The following is a 15,172-nucleotide window of genomic DNA, read 5'->3' on the forward strand; positions in this document are numbered from 1 at the left end:
GGAGGTTACTGGCAGCAGGGGGTATCCTGGTTGAAGCTCTTTGGGACCCATGAATGGGAGGGGGCAAAGCCCCCACTACCGAGGTTAACATCAACCCTGCTACGGTCACCGTGCGGGCCCCATGCCTTTAAGGTACCCTGAGGAACGGCAGGGTTTTCCCGCCCTGCATTGGTTCACAGGCGGGGTCACTTCGTCACACGGATCACGCCTGGGGAATAACAGAGCTATGATCCCTGACAGGACACTCCTCTGGCAGGCCTGCATTCCCACACACCATCCTCTGCCGCCCGGCTTCAGCCGGCTCGCCTCCATTCACACCAGCACGCTGCAGCATCTTCCATCCAAACGGGGTGTCAAAGACCCAGAGCTCTGAGGAGCTAGAACTCCCCACACAGTGAGGGACATTAGAAAGCGCTGTCAGTTAGCGCACACGGGTATCTCCAGGCTACGCTCCCCGCAGGACTTAGGATAAGGCAGCGCTGTGCCCTCTACCAGCAAATGGTAACTCTTCAATGGTAACCAGTAGATGGGGTGGTTGCAGTGCAGCTACTTCTGGGGTGGGGTGCAACAGCTGTTGAACAGCACATCACACTGCTGCTCAGGGATCATTCACCTGCCACTGAAAAGCGACCAGCTCTGGCGTGAGTCGCAGCAAAATAGCTCATTGCAACACCGTACTGGGATCATTCCCTTAGCACCAAAATGCAGCCAGCTCTGGGGTGAGGCACAATGGCACAGGAAGAATTGTGTCCCCCACCTCACTGTCTAGGAGAGCTCACTCTCTGCAGCTCATTCAACTCCTGGCCTCTCTGTCGAGGCTGCCGACCAGGAGCCAGTAAGCACCCCATGCAATCGACTGGAGCAACTGAACAGAGAAGAGCAGCCCAGGCCACCCTGCTGCCCTCAGAGGGTCAAGGCTTGGAAGTCAGTGACTCCACGCAACGGAGAATCCTCCAAGTCTGCGAGGAGGCTGAGCCGGGGTTAGAAACTTGCCCCTTACTTTGGGTCAATTTCCAGCCACTCGTTCTGCCACCACCTGGCAGATTAAAGAACCCTCTTCTACCAGCTGCCTTGTGCCCTGCCTCATTCCGGGCCCCGGACCACTCAGCTCTCACCTGGATACAAAGCCATGCCCGTTAATCCCTGTTTACAGAAGAGCACAGCACTATCTACCAGACCCTGCCCCTTAGCAGCTGGTCCACAGAGGGGTGAGCAGGGAGCTGGGCTGCAGGGACTGAAGGAAAGCTGACAGAGGCAAAAGGCAGCCAAGAGAGGCTGGTCCAGCAGCTAAGCAAGGGCTGGGGTGACCTGGGCTCAACTCCTTACTCTGCCACAGACTCTGTGTGGCCTCGGCTGAGTCACTTAGCTGCTGTGCCTCAGTTTCCCCACCTATATACTGGGTATAGTTGTCCTGCCTCAAGAATATACACACATTACTGGTTGGGAGGTGCTCAAATGCTGCAGTAATGGGCCCAGAAAAGTATGTCAGATAAATAAATAAATTTGCTTTTAAATGTATTTATTTATTTTTAAAAAGGGCAAGATTAACCTGTGGAACTTACTGCCACAGGATATTACTGGGTCCCAGAGCTCTGCAGGACTGAATGGTTTCTGGCAGCGGGCTGTTCCCAGGAGACCCCACCACTACCCCACCATCCCCAGACAGGAAAACAGAGGGGAAGAAGGCTCAGCTGAACAGCCAGAACAGGGTTGCGGAGCATCATGCACCCAAGCCAGGACCCTCGGACCCTCAATGACCTGAGGAGAGAGCAGATCCCAGCCACCAGTCACCAGGGTCAACTCTCACCTTGACAGTGTCGGAGGGGCTTCCGGCCCTCCCATTGGCAAGGCCCACTGCCCCACCGTCCTCAGCCATCGGCAGCAAAGACAAACGAAGGGCCCGGGTGAGCTGGGAAGAGATGTGGTGCTGAGGATGGGGCAGGGCCCTGCCGTCATGGGCTGAGCCTGGCCGTGAGCAGCGGCGCTTAGGGTCACCTGCTAGAGAAAAGCAGAACGTGGGGATGCGGATACCCCCCAATCCTGACCCACCAGCCCCCACCGCAGCCCTGATGTCCCCCTAGCTCTTCTAATGCCCCTTAACTCCCCCTTCTATCCAAGTCCTGAACACACACACACACACACACACACACCTCTGCTGATGCTCCTCAATCCTGACCCAGCCCTGAAAACACCACCAAATAAGCCCCCGCCTGGGTCCACGTCTCCACAGAAACTCATTTCACCTCTGACCTTCACTCCCAATCTGGAAGGCCGGGTGCCCTTTAACCCTTCGCTCCCCCTGCTCCTCTCCAGCCCCCTGGGCTACAGAGGGGGCCCGACCGCAGGGACGCAGAAGGACGCCCACGGGAAACGAAATCAGAAGCCGAGACGAGACAGACACTTGAGGCACAACAAGGCAGCCGGAAAGCAAAGCCCGGGGAGACCCTGGAGAGCGATTACAAGGGAGATTACTCTGCTGGGTCACAGCTGAGCTGCAGAGGGATTTACAGCGTTATGGCTGAGGGGGAGAAAGAATTAAAATCCCTGGGCGGGGGCAGCTCCCCCCCTTCACCCTCAGATCTTCCAATGGGACCACTTCTCCTCTGACTTATCGCTGCCCAGAGCTCAGTGGGGCCCGAACGTCAGCTGTATTAAAGCCCCTTTCCCAACTTCCTGGAGGGGAAAGTCAGCAGCCTGAAGGCCCAGTGAAGCTGCTGGAGGGGCCTGGCCAAATGGGGGTGCTGACGGAGGGGAAGGAATCAGCCCGAGGTGTGTCGGAGCTGCTAGGGTTCATCGGGTGGGGGGAGGGGGAGGCCCACAGCCACTTTTTGGCCCTGAGTTGGTCCATGCAGCCTGGACAAAGGCCCAAATGACACCAATGGGGCTTTGCGGATCAGCTTGCAGGATCGGGGCCTTCATTGCTACACCTCCGGGCCTGAGCCTTAGTTTCACCAAGGCTCTGCCCAGGCCAGTCTGGCAGCAGAAGGGGGCCTGAGAATCCTCTTGTGCAGGGGCTCCCCAGGCAGCATGGAGCTGGCTGAAGGATCCTGCTCCCAGCCCCAGTACACTGCACTATGGGTATCCTCTGCTTCCCAGGGCCCCTAGGGGGCAGGGCATAAGCTAGAGCAACATCAGGGCTGCGCTAAATGGCCCCAAGAGATGGGAAGGGCCCACATAGCCTGAGAATACAGAGAGCACAAAGCCTTTAATCCCCACCCCAACCACGGGCTGTCATTCCCCCAGCTCGCCCACTGCCTGGGGTGCCTGCAGCACTGACCCCAGAGAAGCCACCCCCTGTGCAGTTTTGGCAACAGTAATTACAGTTTTGTTTTGAAACCCTCTCTGGTGAAGCCCCAAGGCCCCTGGTGAGGTGAATCACCGCTCCTGCTGGGGGATGGTCAGGGCTGGTGGGGAGGGATGATGTTTGGAAACCGGACAAGCCAGCGTCTCCAGATTGATTTTTAATTAGATTTCCTCCCCTGAAATTACAAGCCAGCAGGTTTCAAATATCTTCCAGCTCAGCTGGACAATAAACTGAAACCGAACACCAGACACCAGGGCTTGCCAAGTATCCAAGCTCCACTCCTCAGTGAGGCCTGCCAGAGGATCCCGCTCCTAATGCATCCTGAATCCCAGAGCCAGGGAGACAGGACAGAGACACAGGGAACCAGGCACGATTGGGAGGAAACAGATGACGGCCTGTTTGCCTGTGTCCCAGAGATCACAATGCTAGATGCCCTGCCACCAACCACCCCCATACCACACATGCTAATTACAGCCCTCACATCCAGGCCACTCAGGCACCTTTCCCACATGACCTGCTACCTCCTGGCATTGCGACCTCAAACCAGCTGATGGCCATCCAGAGAGGAAGGTTGGCAAAGTGCCTAAGGCAACAGATAGGACTCCTGGGTTCCATTCCCAGCTCTGAAGGGGAGTGGGGTCTAGTGGTTAGAAATGTGCGGGGGGTGGGGGGAAGGCTGAGAGTCAGGACTCCTAGTTTTCATTCCCAACTCTATTAGTGACAGTCTGGGGGAAGTCCCTTTCCCTCCTGGCTCAGTTTCCCCACCTCTGCAAGGGTGGGGTAACAATGTTCCACCTTGTAGAGGGGTTGTGAAGCTAAACTCACTGATGTTAACAGGGCTTGGACGCTCGGGTGACAGGCCCATAAATCCGGTGTGTCAGCAACACAGCCAGGCAGCTGAGCCCTGCGGGCCCCATACCCAGCCCTCGCTCCATTGACACTGGTTACAAAACCCTCCCAGCACCTCGTTAAAATTCTCCAGACACCTCGGCAGTGTCTGTTTCTCCCAGGCCCTGATCATGGGCCAGGGAACCACAGTCGGCAGACAGCCCCACAGCTGAGTCAGGCAGCTATGGGACTTTTCCCCCCGCCCCAAGGGATGGGGGCAATGAAACACCACCAAGCAAACCCTAGAGTTCCCTCCCCTTCATCCAGCAGCACAGGCTAATGGCTACAAAGCCAGACAGGGAGTTGTGGCTTGTCTACATATGAAATGCTGCAGAGCTTCAATCTAGATGCTACCCGCATCGGCAGGAGGGGTTCTCCCGTCGGCGTAGCCAATCCACCTCCCCAAGAGGTGGGGCAGCAGAAGAATTCTGTCTACACCTGGGGCTGGGTCCGTTTGACTGCACCGCTCGGGGGCATGGATTTTTCACAACATAGTTAAGCCCACTTAATTTCCTCGCATAGACCAGGCCTTCGTTAGCAGCCCTTGTGGCTTTTATCATCTGCTGTGGTCCAGTGAAGCAGACAATGGGCTGGGACTCAGGAGAGTGGAGTTTTATTACCACCTCTGACACTGATCTCCTGGGTGACCTCAGGCAAGTCACTTGCCATCTCCGTGCCTTGTTTCCCCCACTCTGAAGAACAGGGTGCAGAGACTGGCTTGGTGCTCTGGAGAGCCATGCAAACAAAGCCGCTACCCAGAGCGCAGTGTTATCTGCCCCCTGCAGCAGTTCAACTGCTTGTTCAGCAACCCCAGGCACTTCGGAGCCTCCTCTTTCTTCTACTTGGGTAAAGCAGGATTAGCTCCCCTGAAATTAACTGAGGTTAAAGCACCATAAGGGCGGGCAGGTTCTATCCAACCCTCAGCCTAGCTGCACAAACTGTTTGGCACCAGACGCTGCTCACGCGCCAGGTCTCCTACCCAAACCTGGGCCCAGCTACGCAAAAGTGTTCGGACACAAGAAGCGAAAACCCTCCGGACAGTAGCGGAGGAGCAGCTCTGCTGTAGGTAAGGCTGAGAATCACTTACCATTTAACTGCCGGTTTTAATAAGTGCTCTTAAATTCACACGCTGACTTAGATGGTCTTCATCATCACTGTACCTCATAACGGCCTGGGGAAGGATCAGGGGCCCAAACGTTTGAGCAAGGGGTTCCCGACAGAGAGCGCTCCCCCATACCACCACCACAAAAGAGCACATGATATCAAAATGCTGTGGTTCTCTTAACCCTGGAACCAGGGCCACCCAGAGGATTCAGGGGGCCTGGGGCAAAGTGGGGGCACTGCAGCACTTGTACTCACCCAGTGGCAGTCCGGGTCCTCGGCAGCATTCAGTGGCGGGGGGCCCTTCAGTCGCTCTGTGTCTTCGGCAGCAGTGAAGGGCCCCTCACCACCAAAATGCCACCAAAGACCCAGACTGCTGCCAAGGCTCGCAGGGCCCCTGCGGGGCCAGAGGCAAATTGCCCCACTTGCCCTCCCCCCTCCCCCCGTCCAGCCCTGCCTGGAACACAAGTGCTTTGTGGCTAGCAATCACCAATCCAGAAAGTGAAAGTGACTAGAGGAAGTGAAACTGACCGGCGCTGCCCACACAGAGTGAAATGAAAACGTTAGAGTCTCATTGTTCTTCTGGGTCTGATAAGTTCAGGCCTTATCAGCATCACCAACAGCAGCATCTGCCTCCTAAATCTACTTCAGCAGATGGGTAGGGAAGAATAATGGACAAAAGACTCCAATGATTTATGGGGGAAATGATCACTGCATCTGTCATATGTGATTCCACCCACTGTTGTCCACCAGAGCGTCCTAGTAATGCTGGGGACAGAACGTGGATCCTCCTGATCCAAAAGCATGGGCCACTGCTCTAAAGGAGAATCCCTGCTAGCTGTCTAGTGCTTATGACACTCCGCTGAGCCATTCAGATGCCATTCAGCAGAGGGCAGAAAGCTCAATAGTTGTTCAGAGGGGTCACCCACCCCACTCCACAGCACCCTCTAGCACTGATTCAGAGGGGAGAAGGCACATATACCACATGGTGACACTCACAGACATCTCCCACGCATGAACTGACCAGCCAACACCTGCTTAGCTAAACAGTTCTGAGATGACCACATCCAGAGACAGGACAGATGCAAGAACAAAAGGTGCTACCCTATGCTGGCTGATCAGCATCTCTGTTGTGTAGTACCAGTCCCCTCGGCTCTCAGACACAGCTGCGCGAGCGCTCCCAGAGGGTGACATGTTTAGCTGCTCCACAGCCCCTGCTTAATTGGCATCAGCCTGCTTCCTCTCTGGGGAAAGGCAGGGTCAGGTTTCTCCCATGGAGACTTGCCCAAATGCTGTCTAGGAGCCTGGTCAAAGAACAATCCTCATAATACCCAGCTCTTATGCAACACTCCTCATCAGCAGATCTCTCAGCACTTTACAAATGATGTGGATTATCCCCAGTTTATAGATGGCGAAACTGAGGCACAGAGACGGCATGCGACTGGTCACCCAGCAGAACAGTGGCAGAGCTGGGGTAAAGCCCAGGCCTCCCGAGTCCAGCCCAGTGTGTGACCCACGGGAAGCCAGTTTCAGTTTTGTCCTTGCCTCTACTTCCTAAGCAACATTCAAAAGTGCCCAAGTTATTTTAGACGTAATTGCTCTACGGGCTGCAGGAATGTTCTCCAGTGAGATGGGGGTGACCACACAGTGATGGATGGCTCCAGGCACCAAGTAGCTGGGTAACTATGCCTGCATCTGCGTATTACAAACCCAGCCGTGCCAGAGGACTTGGAACAAAGACTGACCTTGCAGCATAAAACAGAGGTCTCAGCCTGGCACGGGGGTGGGTGGGGAAGGCGTCCAAGGTCTTAATGCAATTTATAAGACATGACAAGAGCCAATCTACACTGCAAAACAAAATTAGTTCCCCTGCACTGTTGCACCTGGGGTCCAGATGGACCCTCTCTGAGGTCACAGTGAAAAGTGACAGAAGCCAAGAAGCCAGCCTTCTGGATCACTGCAAGCAGAATTATAAAAGGATAGCCCAGCAAAGGTTTGTTTCATATTGAAAAGAACCATCAGATATCAACAATACAGATGCTTCAGGGCACAAGCCACCAGGGGCGGTCAGGAAGAAATCTCTATTCTTACAACACTGCTCCGCACAATCGCACACCATCTGCAGAGAGTTACACCTGCCCCTGGTGCACCCACTCACTTCTAGAGAGGGGATACGAGGCTAGGCAGAACATCCAAATGGCCTGAGTGCGCAGATCCCAAAGCCCCGACCCCACACGCAGACACTGGCCCCAGGGACAATGATAGCTGTGACAGGGAGACTTTTTCATTGGAAACATTTCCCCACCTCAATGAAACCAGGTTTTGGGTCTCCAAACAGGACTCCAGGAAACATGCATCTTTGATGACATGGGGGAGGGGGTAGTTGAAAAACCAACACAATTTCCAGCCAAACCCACAAAAATATTGGATTATGGGCTGAAATTTTATAGGTTTCTTTTCCCCACAACATTTGTTCCATTTTTTGATCAAACAAAAAACAGACCAGCCAACCCCCCAACGTAGATGACAAAACCTTTTCTGTTTTCATCTCATTTTTTCTTGGGAACACAAAAACTGATCCCCCAGTCAGCTCTAAGCCTCGTCTCACCCTAGCTCTGGCCCCCCGCCAATATTTGAGCTCCTTACAATCTATATCTATCCCCCCAGCACTGCTGCGAGGCAGGGCCACCCCACTAGCCCCATGGTACAGATGGGGAAACTGAGAAGCTAAGTGACATGTCCAAGGTCGAACACAGAGTCTGTGGCACAAGTGGGAATTGACCCTCTAATGTGAAAGCCCCAGGGCCCCCCCCACACTAACCACTAGGCCATCCTTCCTCTGCTTTGCTGTGCCTCCCAGCCCTGCTCTGTCCTTGCACCAGGGAAGTGCCTCAACCAACAATCTGGGCACAACAGATGCTCTGGGATCAATTATGTCACAGCTCCAAGAGGTGGTACCCTGCTCCCTGGAGCCCTGCTCGGAGCTGAGCTTCCTGCCTTATGGGACCATGTGCAACTGCCCTGTACCCGAGCACTGCGGGTGGGAACAGTACAGGATGGTGCTTCAGTGGGAAGATGCCAAGCAGGGACACAACTGCATGGGGAACCTGTAGGAGAGCCGGCGCTATGGTTTGGGGGTGGCACGGTCTTGGATCAATGGATCTGAGCTAATTGGGGAATCCTCTGTCGTCATCCCCCCATTCCTGTCACCTCCGTAACACAGTGACACTCACACCGTATCACTAGATCACACACAACCCAGCGCTGATCTATACAAACACTTTCCCAAGCCACCCCACCTCTGTGTGTTCCCCTGTGCAACACACGCTCCTCCTTCCCCTGCACCTCCAGGCCGCTGCAAAGATTAGAGACACAACTTTCCCCAGCGACACACAACGCTTCCCACACAACAGCACAGAGTGTAACATACAACCCCCCTTTCCTAGCACACACCCACCTGCAAGTTCTATATACACACAACACACACCCCTTCCCCAACATACACACAATGCTCCCAGTACACACCACACATCCCTCCCTACGATGTGCCCACCACTGCAAGTTCCATATACACAACACACACCACCATAGATTATATATCCCAGCAGGCACCCACACCACTGCAAATTCTATAGACACAGTACACACCCTTCCTCAGCATACCCACAAGTGGCAAAGATTACACACACACCCCTTCCCCAGCCTACACACAATGCTCCTACTACACAATACACACCTCTCCCTACAGCGTGCACACCACTGCAAATTCTATAGACACAACACACCCTTGTGCAGCACACACACAATGCTGCAAAGTTCATATACCCCAGCATAGTTTATATACAACCCGCTTCCCAGCCTGCACCCACCCCGGCCAATTCTATAGACACAACACCACACACCCCTTCCGCATCATACACACAACGCTGCAAAGATCTCACAGACACCCCTTCCGCATCGTGCACACCACACTCCAACACACAGTATTACAAACCCTTCTATGTGCACACCCCTTCCTGGCACACACACCCCTACCACTGTGCAGCACACACCCCTGCAGCGCTACACAACACACACACTTACACACCTGCTGGAACTAGGGGGGCAGGGAGGAGCTGCCACCCCCCTGGCTGGAGGTGGTTTCCATCCTAGGCAGGGTTTGCAGTTCATGTCCATGGCTCATAGCACCTCTCCCCCCTCCCCACACACACACGTCGTGCAGGGCGCGGGGACACACACACAGTTATGCAACACGGGCTACGTTGCAACCGACCCACACACACCCCCGCCCCTTCGCTCGCCTGGGGCTGGATCGGACGGACACACAGATATTTGCAGGACCCCCATCCCAGCTGCTCCAAAGCCAGGCCCCCTCCCCTGTCCCACCAGGCCCTGGGCCCCCACTCACCTGTCCGGGGCAGGATCCCGCTGGGGCCCCCTTAAAGCCATGCCGTGGCCCGGCAGGGAGCCTGGAGAAAGTGCTCCCCACGCAGCGAAGCGCAAAACTCCTGCAAGGGGGTGGGGGGGAGTTTGGGCTGCCTGCTCCGGCTCCCAGTGCACCTGCAGCCCAAGGCTGCCGCTCACCTAACGCCTGGGGAGGGGGGGGTGAAGTCCCAAAGAGGGAGGTGGAGCCGCAGCGAGGGATCCTCTGAAAATTGTCACTCCCAGGCTGGAGCGTGAAAATCCTGTCCGGGGAAGGGGGTCCTGGCTGGCCGGCCCTCTCTGCACAAGGACAGCCCCCCCGGCCTGAGCCCGAGCGACCCTCCACACACACACACACACACACTTCTACGGGAGCTCACACCCCGCCAGCCATGGGAGTGTAAGTTTTTAATATAGGATCAATGAGGCAGCTGATCTGCCCAGAACCACTGGGCTGGAGGGAAGGGCTGGTGCTGGGCAGGTTCCAGTCCTAGTACAATAGAAACCAGAGACACCTCCCCCCTCCCCCCCCCACGGCAGCCCTGCTGCGCTTGGGGCTGTACAGACAGATGAGGTGACGCACTCCTGGCCCCCCAAGAGCTTCCAGGTGAGACAGACAGAGAACACATGGGAGGGGTGAACTCAGGGGAAGGGATAGGCCCAAGATCAGGTCACTCCAGCTCTCCTGAGGGTCACGGGGGGGGGGGGACCCTAGCCACTAGTCCCCATTGCCTCTCCCCTAGAGCAACCTAGGGCCAGAAGAGGGAATGACTCTCAGATCCTCCCCACTCCCAGTTCCAAGCACGGCGCACCCAAAGAGGGCTCAGCCTGGAAGCTACTTGTCTGTTCTGTGTTTGTACTGCACCTAGCGCCAGTTGGGGGAAGGGGAGAGTGAAGTTAGGGTTAAATCTGGGCGGGGGGGCTGGACTAGGGCAGGAAGAGCCCTTAAGATTCTTCCCCCCTCCCCAAGCTACAAAGCAGACCCCTCTCCTAGGACCATTGCAGAGCCAGTGACAGGTCTCCGATCCTCTGCCCTCTCCAGGAACTGGTCCCAACAGGGCAGGGAGCCCCGATGCTGGATCATAGCCCAGCTGTTCAACCATGGGGGGGAGACGAGAAGAGCAGGAGACCCCAAAACTCCTCCCTGGACCCAATCTGCTCCCCCTACACAACACGACCCCACCACTCCAACTCTCCTTCTCAACAACATCCCTCACATGCCTGGGATCAACCCTTCACAAGGCATCGAGACAAACACAGGTGCTTTGGGATCCATGGGGCAGCCGTCTGGCCTCCTGGCTGCCAGCCCCCTATGGAGAGAGGCCCTCACTTTGCAGGGGGGTGGACAAGAGGCAGGAGCGTTGCATCGATCAGGATCCTGTCCAAAGCTGCTGGGGAGTGGGGAGCCCCGTGGGATAGGAGAAAGGCTGGGGCTGATGAAGGGAGAGAGAACTCGGGACAGGGACAGAGGAGGTCCTGCAGGGAGAGCTGAGTTCAAGGGGCAGGATGCTTAGGCTGAGGTCTATGTTACGCATGTGGCGTTTGGATACCGATTTAGGGCCCTCTCTCAGAGGCAGGGGCGAGACGCAGCCCAGGCCCCGGGAGCCTTGGCTTTCTCTATACACTTCCCAGCACAGCTCCCCCCACCTGGGCCTCCTTGCTCACTTCCCCTTCCGAGGGCTGGAGCCACTGGCCGGACTTCTATATTCTCTAGTACCCAGTTCCTGCTCCCCCTTCCCCTGCCTGGCTCTCTCGGTGGGGTGGTGGGGGCGGGGCTGCAAGGCCGGCTTGAGGTTAGATTAGTGCAATTTGGAGTAACCCTAATGCAGCCAGCTCTGGTTTCTCCACTGCCTGTAATACCCCCTCCAGCCTCCACACCCCCTACGGACCCAGCCAGGAATTGCAGCAGGTTATTAGTGTGGACTGCCCTGTTCTGCACCGAGCAGCACACATTCAGTCTAGGGCGCTTATCTGAGGGTCAGGGAAACAAGGCAAGAAAGAACCAACAGCAAGTTACTACGAGAGGCTCCAAGAGACTAGAGCGGCTGGCTCCATCTCACCACCCCGACAACCATTTCTGATGCTTGGTCAGAGCCCGGTGAACCAACAAGTCTTCAGTTCAGTGGCCAATTTGGAAAAGCCTGGTTTTCAACCACCCAGACCGAGTATTTTTTTAGTTTAGAGGAGGGTTTTTTTTAAAAAAAATAGGTTTAATGTTTTTTTAAATCAAGGTGAAGGTAAATTTCTGACTCAACGTGATCCCGTTTCGACGGTTCTCATTTCCCACCCCACCCCCCACCCCAGCTGAAACTATTTACCACATTCGGCCTAACTTTCCCCCGGCTCCGTTCTCGCTTCCTCCCGAGCTCCGAAAGAAAAGAGGAAAGATTTCACACACAAAAGGAAAATAGAGAATGATTTTTTTTAAAGTGTATCCTTCGCCTGCCATTCTGCTGGGTCTGGCTCTTGTCTGCACGAGGCAGCATGAGCTAGAGCAGGGGTCCTCAACCTGAGGGTTGGGATTCTTCAGGGGATCATGAGGTTATAGCGTGAGGGGTCGCAAGGTGTCAGCCTCCACCCCAAATCCTGCTTTGCCTCCAGCCTTTATAATGATGTTAAATATTTTAAAAAGTGTTTTTCATGTTGGGGGGGTTCGCACTCAGAGGCTTGCTGTGTGAAAGGAGTCAGCAGTACAAAAGTTTGAGAACCACTGAGCTAGTGGGTAGAGCAGAGGATTCCTGGGTTCTGTCCCCGGTCCAACCCCTGACTTGTTGTATGACCCTGGGCCAGAAGGATTGTTTCTATTCCGGAAGCACCTAGAGGGCTGTCCCCTAGGCCATGCTGCTAAACGCTCCCGTCCTGCTGAGCACACACAAGGCCCTGGGTAAACAGCAAGTTCAAGGTAGTTCAGCTGCCTGTTCAAGGGTGGGGTCTTCCCTCAACAGGAAAAAACAACGCCTGGCTGATTGCCAGCAGAATTCCCTGGGCATGGAGCTCAGCAAAAGCCCCGAGATCCTGGGTAGCACACGACCCTTGTCGGGAGGCGCCGAACCGCTAAATGCTAAGAACACAGCCCTGGCCTTTCCTCCAGACAGGGCTTGTGGTGCAGCAGGATTGATGGCCAGTTTTATCTCAAGTGAAAAGGACACAGTGGCCCGGATTCAAAACTGGTGCAAATCAGCATCGCTCTACTGATATCAAAGGGCCCAATTCTCATCCGTGAGCTGATCTGTCAGCTGGCGGCATGAATTCCAGTGACACTCACTTCAAGACCACGTTGCTCTGCCAGAGAGGGGCAAAGGGGTCCCAATGCAAACCAGAATCAGGGCTTGAGGAGCTGCGTTGTTTGCACTAGCTGAGGATCTGGCCCCATGACTCAAGAAGAGGAAGGAGAGATGAAAAGGGGAATCTGTGGGTGCAAGGAGGGGAAACATGCCAGAAACATGGGGGCTAGGGGGGAACAGGTCTCTGATAAAGGACTAGGTGCTAGAGGCTTCAGCAGCAGGAGCTGAAATGCTGCATTGCCCTGGGACTCTCACAGGGCTTCCCAAACACTAACCAAGTCCTTTTGGGGTCCATCAGGTTTAGCCTCATTTTTCCTGATGGGGGAAACTGAGGCACAAAGCAGGGAAGGGACTTGCCGAAGGTTGCCCAGCGGAACAGTGGCAGAGCTGGGACCAGACCACAGGTCACCTGACTCCCAGCCTGGCCCCTGCAGCCCCTGGGCCATGTTCCTCCATTCTCTGATCAGCTGCATCCCCCAACCCAGGCTCCCAGCCCCTGTCCAGAGCAGAACAAAAGACTAAAGAGAAGACGCTCATTCTGCTGCAGGGATTTCACTACCAGCCCTGCTGCAGCAGGTGGGCTTAGCAGGAGCATCTAGATATGACAGAATGAGGAGAGCTTTGATCCTGGGACCTGATTCTCCCAAAGCAGGGGGTGCAGGAACGTAGGGGCACAGGATGGCCAGGAGAAGCCTGGAATAGCAGCTGGGAGTCAGGACTGAGGGGCATTGACAGAGCGGTGGAGGGGAGCCCAGGGTGGGATAGCAGGGGGCTGTGGATCGGCATTGAGGCGCATTAGAGGAGCTGCTGGGAACATCCAGGTTTTCCAGAACTGTCCCTTTAAGCCTGAATACAATGGACAGTCCCTTGATTGAGGGGGTAGGGAGGTGGCCCTAGGCTATATTTACTGACATGAAAATATGTTGCAGTTGCTAAATTCCAGACATTGTTTGTGCTTTAGTGGGATGAAACTTTGATGGGAAGATCTTGGCAACAGTGCGTCATGCTGCTGAGCCCTCTGCCAGGGGATACAGATAATATAATCCAGTTATCTGACTCTGGGCTAGGAGCTGGTAGAGGCCATGCGGCACTGCCCAGTTCCCTGACTGGCCCCAGACTGGTGTTAGTGTCCTGCCCAGAAGGGAGACCACATGGCTAGGCAACAGATCAGAACCCAGGCATCCTGCTTCCTAAACTCAACTGTGGGAGGAGGGGAGTGTGCTTCAGTGGTTAGAGCAGGTGACTGGCAGACTTCAGGGTTATAGTCGCAGCTCAGGGAGGGGAGCAGAGCTGGACTGGGAGTCAGGATATCTGAGTTCTATTCCTGGCTCCGTTTGACCCTGGCCAAGTCACTTGCCCTCTCTGGCCTCAGTTTCCCCTATATAAAAGGGGTTTAATAACACTCCCGGGGGGTTCAGAGCGTGAATGGGGCCTCAGAGACCATAGCCAAAGAAAACCTGCATCACTTGAATGTGAACTTTCAGCAGGCTTGTTTCTGAGGCAGGAGAGGGATCTTTGAACATAAAACCAAAGGGGTTCCGCCTTCCTCTCCCTCCTTGAAACCAGATCACCAAATATGGCACAGCCCTGCTGCCTTTACTAATAAATATCTACCCTCATTCGTCCCAGCCTCTGCTCTGTCCCTGCACCTCCAACCTGCTCTCGAGCGGAGCATGAATTAAATGACAGAGCTAGGGGAGTGTTACTGTCCCCAGTCTAATGTGAGGGAAACTGAGGAACGAGACGGTAAGGGATGCAACCCTATGCTCTGGGTGGCCCTAAGCCTCTGACTGCCAGAAGCTGGGACTGGACGACAGGAGATGGATCATTCGCTAATTGTCCTGTTCCATTCATTCCCTCTGAAGCATCTGGCACTGTTGGAAGACAGGACACTGGACTAGATGGACCTTTGTTCTGACCAAGGCTGGCCATTCTTATGGTCCAGAGGCAAGCTCCAGATAACTGCCGTGGGTTCGTGATGCTTGCAGAAGGATGGGGGAAGGAGGGAGGGAGCTGGCAGTTTTTTCACTGCCTGGCCTGAGAATGTCTTGCCGATGGTGTGCGGTGCGGCCATTATAATCCTCAGGAATTCCATTAGGGAACCAGCCAGAAGGGAGAGGAGGCATGCGGAGTGGCTAAGAGCCTGAGTCGTACCCTCGGTTAAGCTTGAAAT

General features: G+C 55.1%; 1 protein-coding gene across 7 annotated transcripts in view; it reads right to left on the reverse strand.

Annotated features, from left to right (window-relative positions):
- LOC116831803 (death-associated protein kinase 2-like) overlaps positions 1-15,172 on the reverse strand; it is a 29,725-nt gene that overhangs the window by 11,566 nt on the left and 2,987 nt on the right. Inside the window, exons 1-3 of one of the 7 annotated variants that reach the window (XM_032792092.2) lie at positions 9,702-9,854; positions 5,280-5,363; positions 1,808-1,995 (exon numbers count right to left, since the gene is read on the reverse strand). The exons of 1 other annotated variant lie outside the window; for it this stretch is intronic. In XM_032792092.2, the coding sequence (XP_032647983.1) occupies positions 1,808-1,876 (69 nt within the window). In that variant the 5' untranslated portion in view covers positions 1,877-1,995; positions 5,280-5,363; positions 9,702-9,854. Of the gene's footprint in view, positions 1-1,807; positions 1,996-5,279; positions 5,364-9,701; positions 9,855-15,172 lie in introns of those variants that run through there. 5 more of the 7 variants (XM_032792083.2, XM_032792084.2, XM_032792085.2 and 2 more) reach the window with 5 other exon arrangements.

The sequence above is a fragment of the Chelonoidis abingdonii genome, chromosome 11 (genome assembly GCF_003597395.2).
Source record: "Chelonoidis abingdonii isolate Lonesome George chromosome 11, CheloAbing_2.0, whole genome shotgun sequence".
NCBI lineage: Eukaryota > Metazoa > Chordata > Testudines > Testudinidae > Chelonoidis > Chelonoidis abingdonii.